The 22239-nt window shown below is 44.1% G+C and overlaps 1 protein-coding gene across 1 annotated transcript in view; it reads right to left on the bottom strand.

Moving 5' to 3' along the window:
- The window catches only part of LOC141104662 (uncharacterized), an 81480-nt gene that overhangs the window by 28034 nt on the left and 31207 nt on the right, over positions 1-22239 (bottom strand). Inside the window, exon 8 of the mRNA XM_073594329.1 lies at positions 19549-20453. Within this exon, the coding sequence (XP_073450430.1) occupies positions 19549-20453 (905 nt within the window). The remainder of the gene's footprint in view (positions 1-19548; positions 20454-22239) is intronic.

The following is a 22239-nucleotide window of genomic DNA, read 5'->3' as shown; positions in this document are numbered from 1 at the left end:
CAGTGGAGGAGTACTCAGTCATAAAAACTGCATTATTCATCAGGTTCAATGAATTACAAATACTGAAGGAAAATGATTGAAATTTAAAATAAGTTCTCCTTCAGATGGACAATATTTGCAAATACATCCTATTCTCATTCTATGCCATACTGGACAAAACCCATTTTTTACACAGATTTATCCAGGATCTGTATGTGCGTTATAATTAATCGAAATTAGTCGATTAATCGATTAAAAAAAAATATCGATTAATCGAACACGAAAATTTTAATCAGTAACAGCCCTAGTTTGGAAGCTATATAGGGCTTTTGGCAAGATCATCATTTTAATAATGTTTATTCTGCCAAACCAGGAGAGCTTTTCGGCCGGGTAACCCCTCAGCTCCTGTTTGATCTTATTTAATAAGGACATATAGTTATCCTTATATAAATCACTTTCTAAGTTAGACAGGAATATCCACAGATACTTCAGCCCACTATGCTTCCAAGCAGGGTATCTTGACCCCAAGGTCCCTGCATTCTTTCTGAGATACGGAGATATTCACTATCTCAGTCTTCTCTATATTGATCTTTAAATTTGAAATCTCGCCATATTTTTGGAATTCTGCTAGAATCTTTGGAAGTGTCTGCCTTGGATTAGAGACATAGAGCATCATATCATCAGCAAATGCAGAGATCTTGTGTCCCCCCCGTCTACCTCTACCCCCTTTATCTCCTGATTTGCCCATATAGTTGCTAGTAACGGCTCCAAGGAGAGAACAAAAAGTAGAGGTGAAAGCGGGCACCCCTGTCGGGTCCCATTAAAGAGCGGGAAGGTGTCCGAGAGGGTTCCGTTCACTCATACCTGTGCCGAGGGTTTAGAATACAATGCCTCTATCCATCTGAACATGCGTGGGCCTATACCTACATGTCTCAATGTCGCTAGCATGTATTCCCAGTCCAGTCTGTCAAAGGCCTTTTCAGGAACTATTGACAGAATTAGTACTGGTTTCTTGCGCTTTTTAACTCTTTGGATCAAAAGCAATGCTCTTAGTACATTGTCCCTCGCTTCCCTCCCAGATACAAAGCCCACCTGATCATTTTCTATCAATTTTGACATAAAGAGTTTCAATCTCTCGGCTAATATCTTTGCGTAGATCTTTATGTCCACGTTAATCAAAGATATAGGCCTGTAACTGGCACATATTGTTGGATCTTTTCCTTCCTTAGCTATAAGAGTTATGTGGACCCCCAGGGCTTCTTCCTGCATTATCATTCCTCCACCTATGGAGTTCATATATTCCTGGAAGTACAGTATCAGGATTCCCACAAATCTCTTATAGTAGAGCGAAGTGTACCCATCCGGGCCGTGACTTTTACCCAATTTTATATTTTTAATTGCCTGTACTATTTCTTCTCTTGATATCTCCTTATCTAGCTTATTGAGTCCTTCTTCTAGTATTATCGGAAGCTTTGCCCTATCTAAGTATTGTTCAATTTTCTTTCTTCTGCATTGTATTTCCTCAGGGTTTTGATTATTATTTACTTTATATAGCTTTTGATAGTACTCTAGGAAGATTTTTATTACATCTTTAGTGGAGTGTTTTAGTTCTCCTTTCCTATCTTTCATTTTTGATATAAAATTCTGTGTATTTCTAGGTTTATTCACCCTTACTAACAATTTTTTATATATTTTATATTTTTAATTGCCTGTACTATTTCTTCTCTTGATATCTCCTTATCTAGCTTATTGAGTCCTTCTTCTAGTATTACCGGAAGCTTTGCCCTATCTAAGTATTGTTCAATTTTCTTTCTTCTGCATTGTATTTCTTCAGGGTTTTGATTATTATTTACTTTATATAGCTTTTGATAGTACTCTAGGAAGATTTTTATTACATCTTTAGTGGAGTGTTTTAGTTCTCCTTTCCTATCTTTTCCCATTTTTGATATAAAATTCTGTGTATTTCTAGGTTTATTCACCCTTACTAACAATTTTCCAGGTTTATTCCCCATTTCATAGAATTTCTTACTCATATTGTTAAATACCCGTTTGGTTTCTTGCTCCATTAGATCCCTTCATTTTTCTCTTTTCCCTGTTAATAAACTCATAATTTGCTCTTCCTGTCCTTCTTTATGTATCTGCTCTAGGGCTTGGATCTCTTCTAATAGGGTTTGTTTCTGGGCCTGCCAGATTTTCCTCCTCTTGACCTTTTCTGCCATCAGCCTCCCTCTCATGTATACTTTGTGTGTTTCCCAAAGTACAGACGAGGCAATATTTTCTGGGTCATTTTCTTTAATGAAGAGGCTCATTTCCTTTTCTAGTTCTTAAGATATCTTAAAATAGTTTAGCAGGGATTCGTCTACCCTCTAGGTCCTCTGTCCGGCTGGGATGTCCCCCAAATCAAGGGTCATCTCAACCGGACCGTGGTCCAAGATTGTTATTGACTTTATCTCTACCTTTCGTAGTCCCTCGAATGATTGATGGTCTAGTAGAATATGGTCAATTCTAGAATATGGTCATGGAGAGAAGAATAATATGTAAAATCTTTATCTCTGGGGTGTAGGATTCTCCAAGTCTCTACCAGGTGCATTTGATGAAGTTTATATTTAATTGCCCTTAGATATTTTCCTTAGTGAGAGAGGTTGGGTATCTAGTACTGGGTCGAAAACAAAATTGAAATCTCCTGCTACTATTTCTATTAGCCTCCCCTCCCTGAACCCCTCTAGTCTATTCAAATTTTTTTCAGATATGCGGAAGGACGTATATTAGGGCAGTATATATTTGCCAAGGTGTACTCCATATTAAATAGAGACCCCTTGACAAACAGATATCTTCCCTCAGGATCAGATTCCATTGCTTTCAGCATAAATCGTGGATTCTTATTGAACCCTATTGCAGTTCCCCTTGATCTTTTATTAAGGGAATAGCTGTGCATCCATATGGGGAAATTTTTTTTATTCAATCTGGTTTTAGATGTCCATTTTAAGTGAGTTTCTTGTAAAAACACTATATTGGCCGACAGTCCCTTCATCTCCTGTAGTATCTGATATCAATTATTAGGGCTGTTTAACCCTCTCACATTATATGTAATTGTTTTCAGAAGTGCCATGTTCCATAGAGGTACTCCTTACATAGTGTACTATAAGCGAGATAGGCACAGGGAGAAAGGGAAGACGAGTATTCCTCCATCTTCAGGGATAAACCGTTCAAATAACATAAATCAGGACCTACTTACATACAAAATACATTGAGACCACATATACTCCCCTCCTATCCCTATTCCCCCTACCCCCCCCACCACCACCACATTGAAAAAAAATGTTAGGACTCCTTTGGCTAATGCCCTGTTGGGCGCCCAGCCGAGCAAGCCCTCCATCGGGGGATTTTATATGCCTACCCGATCTCCAGGACCTCATTCTCTTAAGTTAAGAATGGTTCCAGGAGTGCAGATGGGCATAGCCACTCCATACTACCCCCCCCCCCCCAGGTGATTTCAATATCAACCCTCATTTCTTCTTCTTTCCACTTCTAAAACCTTAATTATTAATTCATATATGTAGATCTATACTCTATTCCAGTCCTGATCTTTCCATTTTTTCCAAGCTGGCAGTCTCTTTTACCAGTTTTCCACCTGTATATATTGTATATTCAGTCTACTACAAAACTCTTTTATATCTTTAGGAAAGCGTACAATTGCTGAGACCCCCTGCTTTTTCACCATTAAACATGCTGGAAACCCCCACCTCTAGGGGATATTATTTGCCTGTAATTGACTAGTTAAGTGTTTCAGAGCCCTTCTAAGTGCTAGTGTTTCTGGTGCTAGATCTGAGAAAATTAGTAATTTAGTTCCTTTGTATTCCATAGGAGTAGAGTTCCTCGTACTCTGGGAGACTTGATCTTTCAACTCAATGGGATGTACTGAAATCTCACTATGGTGTCTCTTGGGGAGTCTCCATAGGTATTATTTGTTCTTTGTATTCTATGCATCCTTTCAAAAAGCATCGGCGTTGATATTTCTCGCTTTAAGGCAATATTAGATATTTCTCGCAGTGCATCCTCCAGTTCTGTATCTTTAACCACTTCTGGGAGTCCCCTTACTCTTAGATTTTTCCATCTACTACGGTTCTCTCGGTCCTCAAGTTTATATCGGATATTCCTTATCTCTGTCCATTCCATCTCTGCTCTTTCTCATAGCTTTGTTATTGCACCTTCATGTTCTTCTAAGTGGTCTTCTATTCCTTCCACTCTTTGTAGAACACTCTGTATATCCCTTCTTGTTGCACTCATTTCACCATTAATTGTTAGTTCTAGATGGGACATCATATCAACCATATCTTACTTTGTTGGGAGCACTTGTAGATCTTTCGGGGACCATTTAAAATGTATGTTTTTGTTGTGCTCCTACAGGTGGCTGGTCTATTTTATCTCTCTTTATTTCCGGGGATCGGGCCTTATTATTTTTTCTGCATCCTCTGCTGTTTTTTTTCTCTTTTTTCTCCCTCTACATCCATTTCTATATGTCCTTTCTTTTTCACTGGGTCCGTCAGTGCTGATGTTACATTCTCACTTGGGCTTTCGGCTGTTTGATCTACCACTTCCTGGACCAAGTATATGTAGCGGTCACTACCTAAAGGTAGGTGATCTTTCAGTGTTAAATGACAGGGTACAATTTCAGGTAAATTTAGTCAGGCCTGTATTCCTATCTCAGGCCTGGTTGTTTATTCTGGGGACTGGGAGTGTCAGTGTAGTGGAAGGTGTGGCCACCTGTGCTCGGGTCCAGAGATGCCTCCTCATGCTTTAAGTGGAAATGGTTCTGGAAGAGAGGTTGGACTTGGGATCTGAGTAGCATGCAGCTCATGTGTGGAGTTCTGGCCAATCATTAATTTGTTTGGCAGGAGGCGGGACTCACATATAAGCTGGGGTCACATGCCACAAAGGTAGAGAAGGTGAGCGCCCCCCCCCCCCCCCCTGCGGGGAGGGGGGACCATGCCGCGGGGAGTGGAGGAGTTGGAGACACCGTACAGCATGTAGCCGCTGGTGTAGCTGGACGCCCCCCTTGCGGGGAGGGGGAGCGGGCCAGACCGGAGAGGAGGGATGGAGGAGCCATCAGGAGGAAGTAGGAGCTAAGCGGAAGAAGAGGAAGACTGGGTGATCGACTGTTTGTGAGTGGCACATGGACTGTTGATCAAGTGAGTGAAAGCCCAGGGGAGTAGTACTACCAGAGGCTGAGGGATATTGGTACGCAAGTCAGTGATGCAGGCACCGATGGCCTGTGACTTTTGGTTCAACAAAGCCCCGGGAATCCAATCAGTCAGGCAGGAGGAATTATTCTGAGTAATGTCTTCTTTTGCCCAACTTGGAAGTACTGTACAAACGGAAGTAGTGGTCAAAAGGCGGAGGTAGAGCTCCGAGCATAAATAGAGATACCGATTGTTCTAAAAGGCCTACGGTTGAAGAGTTATTCAGAGTGACTCTTTGCTACACAGCCTATGTATTCTCTAAAGTAAATCTACCAAAGCCTATATGTGAAGAGTTATTCAGATTGACTCTTTGCTATCCACCCTATGTATTCTCAGAGACCAAACTACTCCAGTTTTCCCATGAAAAGTTATTCAGGGTGACTTTTCATTATCCGCATTGCTCTAAGTATCTGCATAAGAAGTCAAGGGAAAGATTAATAAGCGGCAAAAGAGCATCTCAGAAAACCCCTGTCCCTGTCCCAGTTCAAGTTATGCAAATAAAAGCAAGAGAAAAAGTACAATATGGACTGTTTCTATTCATTCCTATGGGCTGCAATGTGCTTGGTGGTGAAAGTGATTAACGGATAAAACAAACAAACAGCAGCTCCTTCGGGGGTAGTGCGCTACATATGGTTTAATTGTGTTACGACTTGCAGCTTCCCCCTGGCTTGCTTTAGGTCCCTTTTTCATCATTTTTCCTCAGATGATGATCACTGCACCCAAAAATCTTTGCTTTGGGGATTTTTGGTGTTTAAACACAGCTTTCAGTTCCAGGATCAAAACATAAAAGTGTAGACAACCTGGTAATGTTGCTATAGATAAAGCAGGCTGTTACTGTGATCCTGAGTTTCACTCACAGTACAAAATAAAAGCAAAGCCAAGAAAAGGGGAGGGGGAGAGAACAAAAAAAAAGCCAAAGCCCAAATCTGATAGCTATTATGTCCCCGATATAAAGGTTATGTGAGTAATGTGGATTAAGCAGATTAACCCGTTTCCACTCGATAATAAAGATTTAAATACTCGTTGTACAGGCAGGTAAAAGGGGATATGCTAATATGCAGATATTTTCAAAGAGTATATATATATATATATATATATATATATATATATATATATATATATATATATATATATATATATATATATATATATATATATATTCAGAGTTTTTTTACACATCTGTTATGCTATATAATTCTTCCTCTCAGATTTTGTAGATATACAGATTTGCAGATTTATCAAATAGCTGCTGCAGGGATATATATATATCTTCCGACACCTCCGGGATTACGTCAGCTCTCAGCTGTTCCGCCGTACACGGCCACAGCACGGTCCGACCACCGCTTCTCAGCTCACACACTCCTCCAGTCCTCCTCGCTTCCCCTCCTACCTGCACCGCCAGTGGGGCTGCTGAACAGCGGACAGTCAGGCAGTCGGGCATCAGCAGCTCGGTCGACGGAATGGGGGGGCCAACACGCCCGGACCAGTTCTCAATCAGGTTTGGCTTTTCAATTTCGGTCAGTTCAGGCTGCTTCAAGGCTGCTTATGATGGAAGGGCATCCCCCTCCTCTAGCTGTTCACCTGGAGGAGTGCAAGGAGTTTGCATCTACACGCTGAAGCACGGTGCCATGTTGTTGCTCCTCCTCCAGATGCGCATTTGTGGACGAGAAGGCCTGGCCCACAGTCTGCGCTCTAATTCAACCCAAAGGTGTTCTATCGGGATGAGGTCAGGACTCTGTGCAGGCCAGTCAAGTTCCTCCACCACAAACTCGCTCATCCATGTCTTTATGGATCTTGCTTTGTCCTAGGAAAATAGGATTTTTGACTTACCGTAAAATCAGTTTCTCTGAGTTCATTGACAGACACAGACTTCTTTATTCAGAACCATAGGGTTATATCGGCTCCGCAGGAGTAGGACTAGGCAGAACAAAAACAAAACACCTTGCTATGCCTATGGGCTGTCCTCAGTCAGTATATAACCCCCTCCCTGCTCTAGGTATTCAGTTTAGTAGCAAGCAGTAATAGAAGTATCAAAAAACTCCATAGAGGGGTGGGTTCTGTGTCTGTAAATGAACTCAGAGAAACGGATTTTACGGTAAGTCAAAAATCCTATTCTCTCATTTGTTCATTGACAGACACAGCCTTCTTTATTCTGAACCGTAGGGACGTCCCAAAGCAGTGCCAAACATGAGGGGTGGGACAACGAAAAATCCCAAGGCTAACACAAGAGCCAACCAGGTAACAGGAGCTTCACCCAGGACAAGCTGGAACCCAACTTGAACGATACCCCTTCAATAGGGAATATACCCTCTAAACAGCAGCCTACAAAAACTTGCGGCCAAAAGAGACATCGGCAGATGCCAACCCATCCACTTTGTAGAACTTGGGAAAATGTACACCGACGACCAGTGGCTGCCTTGAAAACTTGCGCAACGGATGCCTGATGACTGAAGGCCCAAGAAGCAATAAGCGCCTGAGAAGAATGCGCCGTAATAGGGAAAGGAGGAACCCGATCCCTGACAGAATAGCCCAGAGTCATTATCTGTCCGATCCATCCTGAAACAGGTCACAGAAGAAGCAGACAGACCCTTTCTTGGCCCGTCCGTGAATACCATTATCCTGACCTCCAAACAGACTCAACGGCTGGCAAATACACCCGAATCCCCCAAACATCCATTCAGGGCAGATAAGGCAAATTCATTGGGAGGTGCTGACCAGAGACACAAGAAAGGCAACACAATATCCTTTTATTCAAATTGAAATCCAAGGACGGAATTATGGAAAAAGGGCGAAGCACCACCTTAACCTGGATAAGGCGAACGACAATGCCACCATTTTCGACACCCTGCAAGCAGAGGTGATAGCCACCAAGAGACCACCTTCCGAGACGGAGTAAGCAGTGGAACCTCCCGAATATTTTGAGAAAGGGATAGAGAGGCTTCTGGAGAACTGAAATCATCAAGTTCAGATCCCATGGCGGTAGAAGAAACCGCACCGATGGAAACAGATGTCTAACATCTTGAACAACAGGCATGCACCAGGGAGTGCGAGACCAGGGGACGCTGAAGAAGACCACCCAGGCTGACACCTGGCCCTCAAAAGGTACTCAAGGCCTATTCCTGCTCACCCCCCCGTAAATGGAGGTTGGAATCAGAGCCACCTAGAAAAAACAAGAATGAATGCACAGTGACTCACACCAGGATATATGCGCTTTCCACATCCGGAGGTAGAACCTCCTAGAGGTAGACTCCCTAGCCATCAGCAGTCTCGGAACTGCAACACCTGGCTCATCACAGCCAGGCCGTTAAATCATCGACTCTAAAGCAGGATGGAAGAATGGCCCTTGGGACAATAGATCCTCTCAGAGAGGCAGTCGCCAAGAAACGTCGGCGACCAGCCACCCCAGTCAAGGTACCCAGACCGACAGGACCTATCCGGATTGTTTGAGACAGAGGAGGTAGGGGAGGGCAGGGGTGCCATATACTTGTCATATGTCTAAGCGCTACTCCACCAACCAGGATCCCCCCGCCCGAGGTCCACATAGGGGATGTCGACCGAGGTCCCTTACAGGGGGGCACAGACCGAAGCCCTTCACAGGGGGCTCAGACTGGGGCCCCTCACAGGGGGGCACAGACTGGAGCCCCTCACAGGGGGTACACACCTGAGACCCTCACAGGGAGTATAGACCCTAGCCCTTCACAGGGGGCACAGACCGGGGCCCCTCACAGGGTCACGAGGCCTAGCAGGCCGTAGAAGCAGCGGCCCACTAGGCCACCGCAAAAGCCGCAGGCTAAATTTCTGGCCATCCACTGCGCGCGTGGCCCGTGGGGGGCCGGATCGATCTGAGCCATGAACGGACACCCGGTCGGTAGGCCACAAAGCCGCGGCCGGTGTCCGTAAATTTAGGCTGCGGCTCTGTGGCCTACCGAGTGAGTGGCCCGCACCGATCCGGTAGGCCGAAAAGCCGCGGCCTAAATTTTTAGCCGCCAGCCGCGAGTGCACGACCCATGGGGGGACCGGACCGATCTGAGCTGGTAGGCCACAAAGCCGCGGCCTAAATTACGGGAGCAGGACATCCGATCACCCGCCTCCCAGGCCCAACCACCAGATACCCCTAAAGTAACAACCCCGAGGTTGGAAAAGGGGGACCGTGTGTCTAAAAAGCCTCTAGGCCAGAAGCCTGGGCCTCACCCGGGAAGGAGGAGGGGGTGGAGGAGAACCCCAGAGGGACTGACCACCCCAGAGAGTACCCACGCCCCACACCACTCCAGGAAAGGAGGGGACCCCTTACTTACCTCTCCAGTGAAATGCGCGGGTAACGCTCCCGGACAGATCCTCCTCGCCACCGAAGTGGGGGGCTGTCGGCCATGAGGAACGCTGTGACACAGACCGAGACCCGGTCGTATGTGACCTCGCGAGACGTTTAACTCGCAGGGCCAGTCCCTGTCCAGTAGGGCTATGTCATGGCCGAACAAGCACGTAGCTGCGGTCTGCTCGCGCTCGCTGGCCAGACTGGGGTGATCACTGGATCGAATGTCCAGCCCGTCGCCCAGCCCAGCAGTTGATTGTAGATCTCACTGGAAAAAAATCCAGGAAAAGAGAAAATAACAAACAACAAAAATTCCTAGGACTAGAGATCCCAGCAGGGAACTAGGTCCTTACTCCTGACTAGGCAGAAAAAAACAGAATACCTAGAGCAGGGAGGGGGTTATATACTGACTGAAGACAGCCCATGGGCATAGCCAGGTGTTTTGTTTTATTCTGCCTAGTCCTACTCCTGCGGAGGCGATATAACCCTATGGTTCTGAATAAAGAAGGCTGTGTCTGTCAATGAACGAATGAGAAATGTAATTTCCTGCTTGTATGATTGGCTTACTGATTTCCCCGGGAGTCTGCAGTAAGCTTATTAAATAAAAAAGTCACTCCCACTCTTAACTCTGTACATCAACATAATCAAACAGCTTTTTTCAGAGCAGGTAGGAATCTAAAACACTACAAATTCTGGATGGACCCTCTGCACACTACTACACCCTTTCCAGCAAACTATGCAATGAAAAACAGGGCTATTTAGTTCACATATTATGCAATACATGTTTAAGCTGGCCAACTGTGTCAAAGTAATCCCTTTTCTGGCCAGTCCTACATTGCCTTTCCACTGCAAATGCTACGGTGGACACCATGCCAACATGGGGCATACAGACACAAGGTGGGAGAGAGCGACTAAGTTCAGATCTGGTCACTGACCTGCGTTACAGGAATCTGAAACTGTTTGTTAAAATTCTTGGAATGCAGCAACCTTTAAATCCTTGCCTATGTTCCTGTTTAAGGTGGTGCTATGACTGCTGCCCCAGGTTTCCCGTTTCAGGGTGGCTCCTTTCTCTTGCAGCATTCTATGAAGCCACTCTTGCATGCAGGAACTAGACTTGTGTCTCCCTACACTGTGTGCATCAATAGAAACACAACCCCACAGCCTAGGATGACAAGACACTTCCCTGCTCCTCCCTCCTCCAATCTAACAGACCTTCTGTAGACTGCACTGTCCACTGTTATCTCTTTCCTGTGAAGACCAGGAGTTCAGGGAAACAGCACTGAGAGAGCAGGAACCATCAGTCTTGAAAGTAGTGAACTGAAAGTGCTGTTGCAGGGCACTTGCAGAGTGGTTCTATTCACTTGAATGGGTCATATTTGAAAGTGACAGAGGGTATAATTCCTGCAATCGCTGCAAAGCAAAGCCAAAAGACATGTAGCAGAAAACATTTTGGCCTAAATGTATAAAGAAATTAGATTCTATTGGATATGTTTTATAAGAGAAAGTATAAAATATTGTTTTGTTACCTTTTCAAAAATTCTTTTTTTTTCATTTGTATAGCACAAAAAAATATGATTATTATTTTTATAATTATGATAGTGATCAAATATGACCAAAAGAAAGCTCTTTTAGAAAAAAAATCATATAAGTTTAATCTGGGTACATCGTTGCATGACCGTGCAATTACCAGTTAACCACTTGCCAAAAGAATAACTTACATATACAGCAGCAAGGTGGCACTGCTGCGCCGGATCACGTACCTATTACGTGATCCAACACTTCCAGGTAGTCAGCCGGCACCTGCCGATCATTTGGTACAGAGGCAGAATGGCAGTCTGCCTATGTAAACAAGGCAGATTGCTGTTCTGTCAGTAGGGAAGGCAAAGCAGGGACACAGATCCATGTCTTCCCCTAGTAAAAGCACCTCCCACACAGTACAAAAACACTAGCTAGGCACACAGGTAACCCTTAGGCGTTTTGTTTTCAGGCAGAAAGTGCGTGTTTTTTGCAGCAATTTTGCACAGGTCAAAAGGTCACCAATGTAAAAAAGCAGAAAACGCCTGTAATCTGCCAAAAAAGAAGCTCTGAACTTTTTTGAGCTGCAGGTGTTTTGCTTCAGATGACAAAACGCTCAGATGTAAACAAGGTCCATTAAAATGAATGGGATTTGTCTTGTTGGGCGTTCTTAGAGCTGAGGCTTATAGCAGAAAAAAGCCCAAAAACGTCTAGGTGTGAACAGAGCCTCAGTGTCACTGGTTCTCAGAAAAGTGTCAGTTAGTATAAGTCTCTGATCACTGCCATTACTAGTAAAACACTCCACAGAAACTTCTCAAATGACTAACAACAAAAAAAGATGGACACCACTATGTACTCCTACTTCTGGACCTTTCAGCTGCCTTTGATACGGTTGACTACCCCCTCCTCCTCAAGAAAGTTCACTCCTTTGGTCTCCGTGACTGTGTTCTTCATTGGCTCTCGTGCTGTTGCACAGGACTGAGCCAAGATGTGATCAAAAGTTTACACACCCCAGTTACTAATACCGTGTATTGCCCCCTTTAACATCAATGACAGCTTGAAGTCTTTTGTGGTATTTGTGGATGAGGCTCTTTATCTTCTCAGATGGTAAAGTTGCCCATTCCTCTTTTCAAAAAACCTCCAGTTCCTGTAAATTCTTGGGTTGTCTTGCATGAATGGCACGTTTGAGATCTCTCCAGAGTGGCTCAATGATATTGAGGTCAGGAGACTGAGATGGCCACTCCAGAACCTTCACTTTATTCTGCCTGGCCAATGACAGGTCGACTTGGCCTTGTGTTTTGGATCATTGTCATGTTGGAATGTCCAAGTACGTCCCATGCGCAGCTTCCTGGCTAATGAATGCAAATGTTCCTCCAGTATTTTTTGATAACATACTGCATTCATCTTGCCATCAATTTTGACCAAATTTCCTGTGCCTTTGTAGCTCACACATCCCCAAAACATCAGCGATCCACCTCCGCGTTTCACAGTAGGAATGGTGTACCTTTCATCATAGGCCTTGTTGACTCCTCTCCAAATGTAGCGTTTATGGTTGTGGCCAAAAAGCTCAATTTTAGTCTTATCACTCCAAATGACTTTGTGCCAGAAGGTTTGAGGCTTGCCTCTGTGCTGTTTGGCGTATTGTAAGTGGGATACTTTGTGGCATTTGCGTAGTAATGGTTTTCTGCTGGCGACTCGACCATGCAGCCCATCTTTCTTCAACTGCCTCCTTATTGTGCATCTTGAAACAGCCACACCCACATGTTTTCAGAGAGTCCTGTGTTTCCCCTGAAGTTATTTGTGGGTTTTTCTTTGCATCCAAAACGACTTTCCTGGCAGTTGTGGCTGAAATTTTAGTTGGTCTACCTAACCGTGGTTTGGTTTCAATAGAAACCCTCATTTTCCACTTCTTGATTAGAGTTTGAACACTGCCGATTGGCATTCTCAATTTCTTGAATATCTTTTTATAACCCTTTCCTGTTTTATACAGTTCAACCACCTTTTCCTGCAGATCCTTTGGCAATTCTTTTGCTTTTCCCATGACTCAGAATCCAGAAACGTCAGTGCAGCACTGAATGTAAGATGCAAGGGTCTGTCAGAAGTCCAGAAACTCATTGACCTTTTATACACACACACTAATTACAAGCAAACAGATCACAGGTGAGGATGGTTACCTTTAATAGCCATTCAAACCCCTTTGTGTCAACTTGTGTGCATGTTATCAGGCCAAAATCACCAGGGTATGTAAACTTTTGATCAGGGTCATTTGGGTAGTTTCTGTTGTCATTATGATTTAAAAGAGTAAACACAGCTGATTGATAATAAATGGCTTAAGCCAAACACTAACCATGAGTGAAAGAAATGTTTTTGTGTTATCATTCTTTTTCCGTGAAAAATGGCCAAGAAATCATAAATTCTGCTAGGGTATGTAAACTTATGAGCACAACTGTATATACAAAAAAGACATCTTTTCTTATATTTTTTTATTACATTTCCATAAAAAAAAATGTACAGAAAATAGGAGAGAACAGGAGAAGAAACATGTAGACATTTAAGGAGGAACTCCAGGCAAACAGCAAAATACACAAATGAAACACATGTAAGGGAGTCGTTTTATCTGCCCAAGGATTTATATTTCTGTCCATCCAGTTCTGAGATGTACACACAGCAAAACTGGTGACCTGACTTTTATCTCCTTCAATTAAGCAATGAAGCCTGGTCACCTCCCTGCACTCAGCCTGGTATTGGATGAGAAAAAGCAGCAGAAGTTCACCCCATGCTGATGATCTCTCATCCTGACCGCATTATCCTTATTAATCACTTGCCGCCTGCCATATAGCAATATGACGTCGGCAAAGTGGTTACGATATCCGGACGTCATATGACATCGCCAGGATATCAAGCCGCTACACGCCCCCGGGGGCGCACATCGCGGCGATCGTTGTTGCGGTGTGTCAGTCTGACATACCACAACACTGGTCTAGGTAAAGAGTCTGACAGAGACTCTTTACCATGTGATCAGCCATGTCCAATCACGGCTGATCACGATGTAAATAGGAAGACCCGGTGATCGGCTTTTCCTCACTCGTGTCTGTCAGATGCGAGTAGAGGAGAGACGATCGGCTGCACTTCTGACAGGGGGGGTCTGTGCTGATTGTTTATCAGCGCAGCCCCCCCCCCCCCCCCGCGAGGATGCCCACACTGGACCACCAGGGATGCCAATCAGTGCCCACAATGGGCATCACTGATTGGCAGGCATTATTGTTTGGAACTGACTGGCATCCATCAGTACCATCCATTAATGATAGTGCCACCTATCAGTGCCCATCCGTACCACCTATCAGTGCCCATCCGTACCACCTATCAGTGCCCATCCGTGCCACCTATCAGTGCCCATCCGTGCCACCTATCAGTGCCCATCCGTACCACCTATCAGTGCCCATCCGTACCACCTATCAGTGCCCATCCGTACCACCTATCAGTGCCCATCCATGCCACCTATGTGTACCCATCAGTGCTGCCTATCAGTGACCCATCAGTGGCACCTATGTGTACCCAACTGTGCTGCATATCAGTGTGGCTTATCAGTGCCACATATTATTGCCCATCATCAGTGCCACCTCATCGGCGTCCATCAGTGCAGCCCCATCAGTGCCCATCAGTGAAGGAGAAAACTTACTTATTTACAAAGTTTTGTAGCAGAAAGAAAAAAAAAGGTTTTTTTTTTTCAAAATTTTCGTTTTTTTATTTGTTTAGCAGAAAATAGAAAACCCAGAGATGATCAAATACCACCAAAAGAAAGCTCTATTTGTGGGAATAAAATGATAAAAATTAAGTTTGGGTACAGTGTAGCATGACCGCGTAATTGTCATTCAAAGTGCGACAGCGCAGAAAGCTGAAAATTGGTCTGGGCAAGAAGATGTATAAGTGTCCTGTATTGAAGTGGTTAAGGATGAGCTCAGGCGTGTTCGTAAACCGCACGTGTAGAGCCCGCCAGGAAGTCATCACTGCACAGCGCTAATCACAGGCAGAGAGACATTTCCTGATCTCTGCAACCGCACATCGGGACAATGTCTCACTGCCTGACTCCTAGTCCTGCCTAAACGTTGGTTTTCATGGGAATTACACAAGGCTGATTAAAGTCAAATTTAGGTACTTATTAGCTGCATTCATGGAAGAAAAAAAAAAAAAAAAAATGAATTTATATATATATATATATATATATATATATATATATATACTGTAAATATACATACACTCACCGGCCACTTTATTAGGTACACCTTGCTAGTACCGGGTTGGACCCCCTTTTGCCTTCATCCTTCGTGGCATAGATTCAACAAGGTGTTGGAAACATTCCTCAGAGATTTTGCTCCATAGTGACATGATAACATCACACAGTTGCTGCAGATTTGTCGGCTGCACATCCATGATAGGAATCTTCCGTTCCACCACATCCCAAAGGTGCTCTATTTGATTGAGATCTGGTGAGTGTGGAGGCCATTGGAGTACAGAGACCTCATTGTCCAGTGGTGAGATGATTGGAGCTTTGTGACATGGTACATTATCCTGCTGGAAGAAGCCATCAGAAGATGGGTACACTGTAGTCATAAAGGGATGGACATGGTCAGCAACAATACTCAGGTAGGTTGTGGTGTTTAAATGATGCTCAATTGGTACTAAGGGGCCCAAAGTGTGCCAAGAAATTATCCCCCACACCATTACACCACCACCAGCCTGAACTGTTGATACAAGGCAGGATGGATCCATGCTTTCATATTAACGCCAAATTCTGACCCGACCATCTGAACATCACAGCTGAAATCAAGACTCATCAGACCAGGCAATGTTTTTTCCAATTTTCTATTGTCCAATTTTGGTGAGTCCGTGTGAATTGTAGCCTCAGTTTCCTGTCAGCTGACAGGAGTGGCACCAGATGTGGTCTTCTGCTGCTGTAGCCCATCTGCTTCAAGGTTCGATGTGTTGTACGCTCTGAGATGGTATTCTTCATACCTTGGTTGTAACGAGTGGTTATTTGAGTTACTGTTGCCTTTCTATCATCTCAATCCAGTCTGCCCATTCACCTCTGACATCAATAAGGCATTTTCCTCCACACAACTGCCGCTCACTGGATATTTTCCCTTTTTCGGATCATTCTCTGTAAACCCGAGAGATGGTTGTGTATGCAAATCCCAGCAGATCAGCAGTTTTTAAAATACCCGGACCAGCCCATCTGGCACCAACAACCAGGCCACGTTCAAAGTCACTTAAATCCCCTTTTCTTCCCCATTCTGATACTCAGTGTGAACTTCACCACGTCTAGATGCACTGAGATCTTGCTGTGTGATTGGCCGATTAGCAATTTGTGTTACCAAGCAATTAAATAGGTGTACCTAATAAAGTGGCTGGTGAGTATGTGTGTGTGTATATATATATATTTTGTCAGGATAGAAGGAAAAATGGATAGGGCAAAACACCATCAAATTCTTGAGGAAAATCTGCTGCCCTCTGCCAGAAAGTTGTTAATGCAAAGCAAGGTTTAACTTCCAACATGATGATCCAAATGATCCAAAGCACACAGCAATAATGACCACACAATGGTTGAAGGAGGAAAAGGTGAATGTCCATGCATGACCTCAACCCGATAGAACAACTTACTGTTGACAGACTGTTGTGCTAAAATCTGACCATTAGTATGCTCCTTTTGACAATTGTTGTCCAACTTTCGGCCAACAAATGTCGGACAGGCTAGTAAATTTTCGGTGGACAACGGTCTGTTGTCAGATTTTCGTATGGTCAGTACACAAGTCCGTCACACAAAAGTGGAAAGTACAAACATGCATGCTCAGAATCAATGCTCACCAAACACGAAATTAGCAGAAGGGGCCCAAAGGGTGGCGCTCTAGAGCTGAAATTCCTGGTAGTAAGTCTCTACGTTCGTGTTTGTGCACAAAGCCCCAGGTTTTCATTGTGCACCATTACAACCTTCTAGTCACCGGCATCCTAACAACCAACGACCTCATCGGTTTGAACGGGGACCTTGGCCTTCTGCAAAGCATCCTTGATTGCCCTTCTTCATTAACAATGGTGTCACATTAGCTGAGTGAGGGAGCTAATCTGAGGGAAAAGAGAAACATTGGAATACTCGTCTTTTACCAGAGTGTACAGGTGGAGGAATAAATATCCTAATGTTGGGAGTCTACATGTGTGGAGGCTGCTGCATAATGTAAACTAGGGTTGCACTGATACCGGTTTCGGTGGCAATGCTGAATATTTTCACGAGTACTCGTGAAAATGCTCCAATACCTGAAATCGATCCTTTTTGCGGTGCAATCTTAGTCCATACAAAATGAATGGGCTCAAATCGCACTGCAAAGAATTGCATGCGATTTTCCATACTGTGTGAACCCAGGCTTGTCATAGTGATTCAGACAGGATTTACAGTGCATTCCTGTTCCCATTGCATGGGATTCTTTGCAGTGTGATTTGAGCCCATTCATTTTGTATGGGCTCAAATTGCACCGCAAAGGTATTGTTACTCGGTATCGGCGAGAACTTGACCGAAGGTATCGGTACTTCTACTTGACAGTAAAAACACCGATATCGGTGCAGCCCTCATGTATACCTATTTGGTTTTTTTTTTTTTTTTTTATATTCTAGAATGGGGTGCCTCAAGATTGTGCAGAATTTCAAAGGATGCCTTGATTAAAAAAAAAGGTTGAGAAACATTGACTTATGCCCCGTACACACGAGCGGAAATTCCGCCAGAAAAAATTAGAGCTTTCGGTCGGAAATTCTGACCGTGTGAAGGCTCCATCGAACTTTTGCTGGCGGAATTTCGGTCAGCAGGTTCTCTATTTTTCTGACGGAAAAAGTTTCGATCGGAAATTCCGATCGTCTGTAGCAATTCCGATGCACAAAAATTCCTACGCATGCTCGGAAACAATTCGACGCATGCTCGGAAGCATTGAACTTCATCTTCTCGGCCCGTCGTAGTGTTGTACGTCACCGCGTTCTTGACGGTCGAAAGTTCAGAGAACTTTTGTGTGACCGTGTGTATGCAAGCCAAGCTTGATCGGAATTCTGTCGGAAAAACCAAGATTTTTCCGACTAAAACTCTGATTGTGTGTACGGGCATAAGAGTTGTTAAGCTGCAAGATAATAAATGTTTGCTTTTGGGTTTAATACTGCTGGAAGTGACAGGGATGGGAGAACTTCTGCTGTAGGAGCATATACCTTAACCACTTCCCGCCCGCCCTATAGCGGATTGACGTCCGGGAAGTGGTTCCATTATCCTTTACCACGTGATCAGCCGTGTCCAATCACAGCTGATCGCGCTGTCAATGGGAAGAGCCGTTGATCGGCTTTTCCTCACTCGCGTCTGAGAGACGCGAGTAGAGGAGAGCCGATCGGTGGTTCTCCTGACAGGGGGGGGTCTGCGCTGATTGTTTATCAGCGCAGCCCCCCCTCAGATCACCACACTGGACCACCAGGGATCGCCACTAGGACCACCAGGGAAGGGGCAACATGTGGATGGCCAGGTATGTACCCCATGGCCATCCACATGTGCCCAATCTGTGCCAATCAGTGCCCACAAATGGGCACTGATTGGCACCATTATGTTACAGATCTGCGCAGCAATGCCCCAATATGTTTTATCAGTGCCACCTGTCATTGCCCATCGGTGCCACCTGTCAGTGCCCATCTGTGCCCATCAGTGCCCACCTATCAGTGCCCATCAGTGCCACCCATAAGTACCCATCAGTGCCACCCATATGTACCAATCAATGCCACCTACGAGTGCCCATCAGTGCCGCCTATGAGTGCCCATCAGTGCCGCATACCAGTGCCACCTATCAGTGCCACCTATCAGTGCCACCTCATCGGTGCCCATCAGTGCAGCCGTATCGGTGCCCATCAGTGCCGCCGTATCGGTGCCCATCAGTGCCGCCGTATCGGTGCCCATCAGTGCCGCCGTATCGGTGCCCGTCATTGAAGGAGAAAACGTACTTATTTACAAAAAATTTTAACAGAAACAAAGACAAACTTGTTTTTTTTCGAAATTTTCGGTCTTTTTTTATTTGTTGTGCAAAAAATAAAAACCACAGAGGTGATCAAATACCACCAAAAGAAAGCTCTATTTGTGGGAACAAAATGATAAAAAAATTGTTTGGGTACAGCGTAGCATGACCGCGCAATCGTCATTCAAATTGCGACAGCGCTGAAAGCTGAAAATTGGTCTGGGCGGGAAAGTGTCTAAGTGCCTGGTATTGAAGTGGTTAAAGAGTTAAACTTCTTAATGGAAAAAATAAGGATTTTCACACAGGGGGTTGGACTGTTATCTGCAGCCTTCAAGGTGACCATTATAAGCTGTCTTGGATATGACCTCTCTTTACCAGCAGTAGATATGGTGAAGCTGTAAACATTACATCCATAGAATCCTTGATTTTCATAAAAGACAAAACAGTATGGGAAGCGTTAGCTGCCACATGCTGAACCAAGAACCTCTTGTCCCCTGTGGAAGCTCATATGTGATTTAAGAGATGTTTTTCTTGTAAACCTTTTCCCACACGCCGAACATGAGAAGGGCTTCTCTCCCGTGTGAGATCTCTGGTGTGTGGTGAGGCTTCCTTTGCGGGTAAAAGATTTCCCACACTCAGGACAGGAAAATGGGCGATCGCTCAGGTGAATTATTTGGTGTGCAAGCAGACTTGGCCTTTTGGTGAAGCTCTTCCCACACTCCGAACACGAGAATGGCCTCTCACCGGTGTGAGTTCTCTGATGTAACATAAGAGTTACTCTTTGGCTAAAGCTCCTCCCACATTCGGTGCAGGAAAACGGTTTCTCGGCTGTGTGCGTTCTCTGATGTAACGTGAGCTGTTGTCTCTGGGTAAAACATTTCCCGCACTCAGAACACACGTACGGCCTGACAGAGGTGTGAATCCTCTGGTGTGCAATAAGACTTCCACTTTGCGAAAAACGCTTCCCACACTCCGAGCAGGAAAATGGCTTCTCCCCCGTGTGAACTCTTTCATGTATCTCTAGAAGCGTCTTTTGAGTAAAACATTTTCCGCATTCAGGACAGGGAAGGGCCTTCTGAGATCTGTGATACCTCTGGTGTTTAGCAAACTTTGACTTCTGCCTAAAGGTCTTCCCACATTCCAGACAGGAGAAGGGCTTCTCGTCTGGGTGAGATCTCTGGTGTACGAGGAGTTTGCCTCTTGAGGTAAAACTTGTCCCACACTCAGAACATGAAAACGTATTAAGTGACTGATCAGGAAGACATTCAGAATTTGGATCAATGGGATTGTCTTTTGAAGGGTGGTCAGATGCAATATGGTTATCCTTTGCTTCATCTGCTTTGTCCTTTTTGGAGAACTGAGTTGACTTCTGCCTTTGGTATTGTCCATCTGGAGAAAAAAATATAAACTAATAATAAGAATGATTAAAAAAAAAGTCTTTAACTCCCAGTTGATCACCCCACCTGAAGACTATACTCCCCTCTTTCTGGGAAACGGCCTTGAACAGAACTTTTTCCCCAGCATATTATTCGCTTCGCATTAAAGTCATCTATCTGCACGCAAATTCAAGGAAATCATTTCAGGTCCTTGTGGTGCTCCATAAATACTTCCCTACTGTGTCAGACCGCGGCTGGAGATGCCAGGAGGAGAATGGGACTCAACTACATATTTTCTGACCCAGAAGAGCGTAGAATTCTCTGAGGACCCAGCCTTCTTCCTTCTACATATCTCAGATATCCTCAAGAAAACATACAAAAAAAAAATCGATTCTACACCACCTTCTTAACACTGCCAAATTGAGTATTGCACTAAGACGGAAGGACCCACACCCTTCTTCTAGCTCACTATGACCCCATACACACTATTTTCTGCAGATTTTTGTCTTCAGATTTACCAAAACCATGTAGTGCAAGGGTCTGCCTGATTGCATACAAATTGAAACTCTTATGCCGCGTACACACGATCGGACTTTCCACCAACAAAACCGTGGAATTTTGTCCGAAGGGTTGTTGGCTCAAACTTGTCTTGCATACACACGGTCACACAAATGTTGGCCAACAATTACGAACGTAGTGACGTACTAGATGTACTACGTGGTTTTTCAGCTCTTTAGCGCCACCCTTTGGGCTCCTTTCGTGTTAGTAAAAGTTTGGTGAGTGTTGATTCAAGCTTTTCTTTTTCGTGTTTTTCATTTAGTGCTTTTCAGTTCGTTTCTGGTCGGCCATTCGTCAACCAGCCATGTTGCGGAATCGGAGGAGATAATGTGTTATTTATTATTGGCCTTGGAGTTATTGCTTTGACATTATTTTTTTAGTTGAATAATGATTTGATTTGGTATATTTTCTATATTTTTGGATGCATAGAATCCACTTTTTGCTACTGGCAGATAGCATATCTAATTTATTTTATTTTTTTTAATGCTTAATAAAAAATTGTGGAGAATAATTCTTGGCTATGTGTTTTACTTTAAAGTGGAGTTCCACCCACTTTTACAACTCTATAGCATCCCTCACTAAACTGTGCACTGTAAACAAATTGGATATTTTTAATTTTTTTTTCTCAACACCTACTGTATATCTGCTGTATTCATTTTTCACTTCCTCCTCCCTGGCCGTGGCCCATCGCATCATTTCCTGTTTGCAATGCCTTCTGGGAAGGGGCGGCAAATTCCTCTGACACTGCCGTTGCTATGGAAACCTGACCTGAAACCTATTACACTGCTTGTGCTGCACTGAGCATGTGCAAGATCTGCAAGGATGAGATCCAGGAAGAAATACAGTCTGGCTTCAGATGCCCACATTTAAGATGGCCACGGCCTGCTGGAAGTTTATAAAATAACAAACTACTGCTATAAACTAACAAAACAGTACCTTCATGTACTAGAATACATGAAGCTTGTGTATTATAGGGGTATTTTTATTTAAAAAGTATAATTTCGGCCGGAACACCACTTTAAATGACAGTTTGGGAGTAGGCAGTTACATTTTAAAAAATACAATGTAAAATTGACAAGGGACACCAACATAGTTGTACCTTTGTTCTTAAAAACTACGGGATAATGATGTTGTGGTAACTTGCACAAATAAAAAAAAAAAAACATAATATTATTATTCTTGATGTCACCAGAAAAAAAAAGCCTTTGAAAATTTGTTTGCAATAACTCCATCAGTATCAC

This window comes from Aquarana catesbeiana, linkage group LG08, assembly GCF_042186555.1.
Source record: "Aquarana catesbeiana isolate 2022-GZ linkage group LG08, ASM4218655v1, whole genome shotgun sequence".
Taxonomy (NCBI): Eukaryota; Metazoa; Chordata; class Amphibia; order Anura; family Ranidae; genus Aquarana; species Aquarana catesbeiana.
Note: the sequence above shows the minus strand (reverse complement) of the source record. Positions and strands in the feature narration are given on the sequence as shown.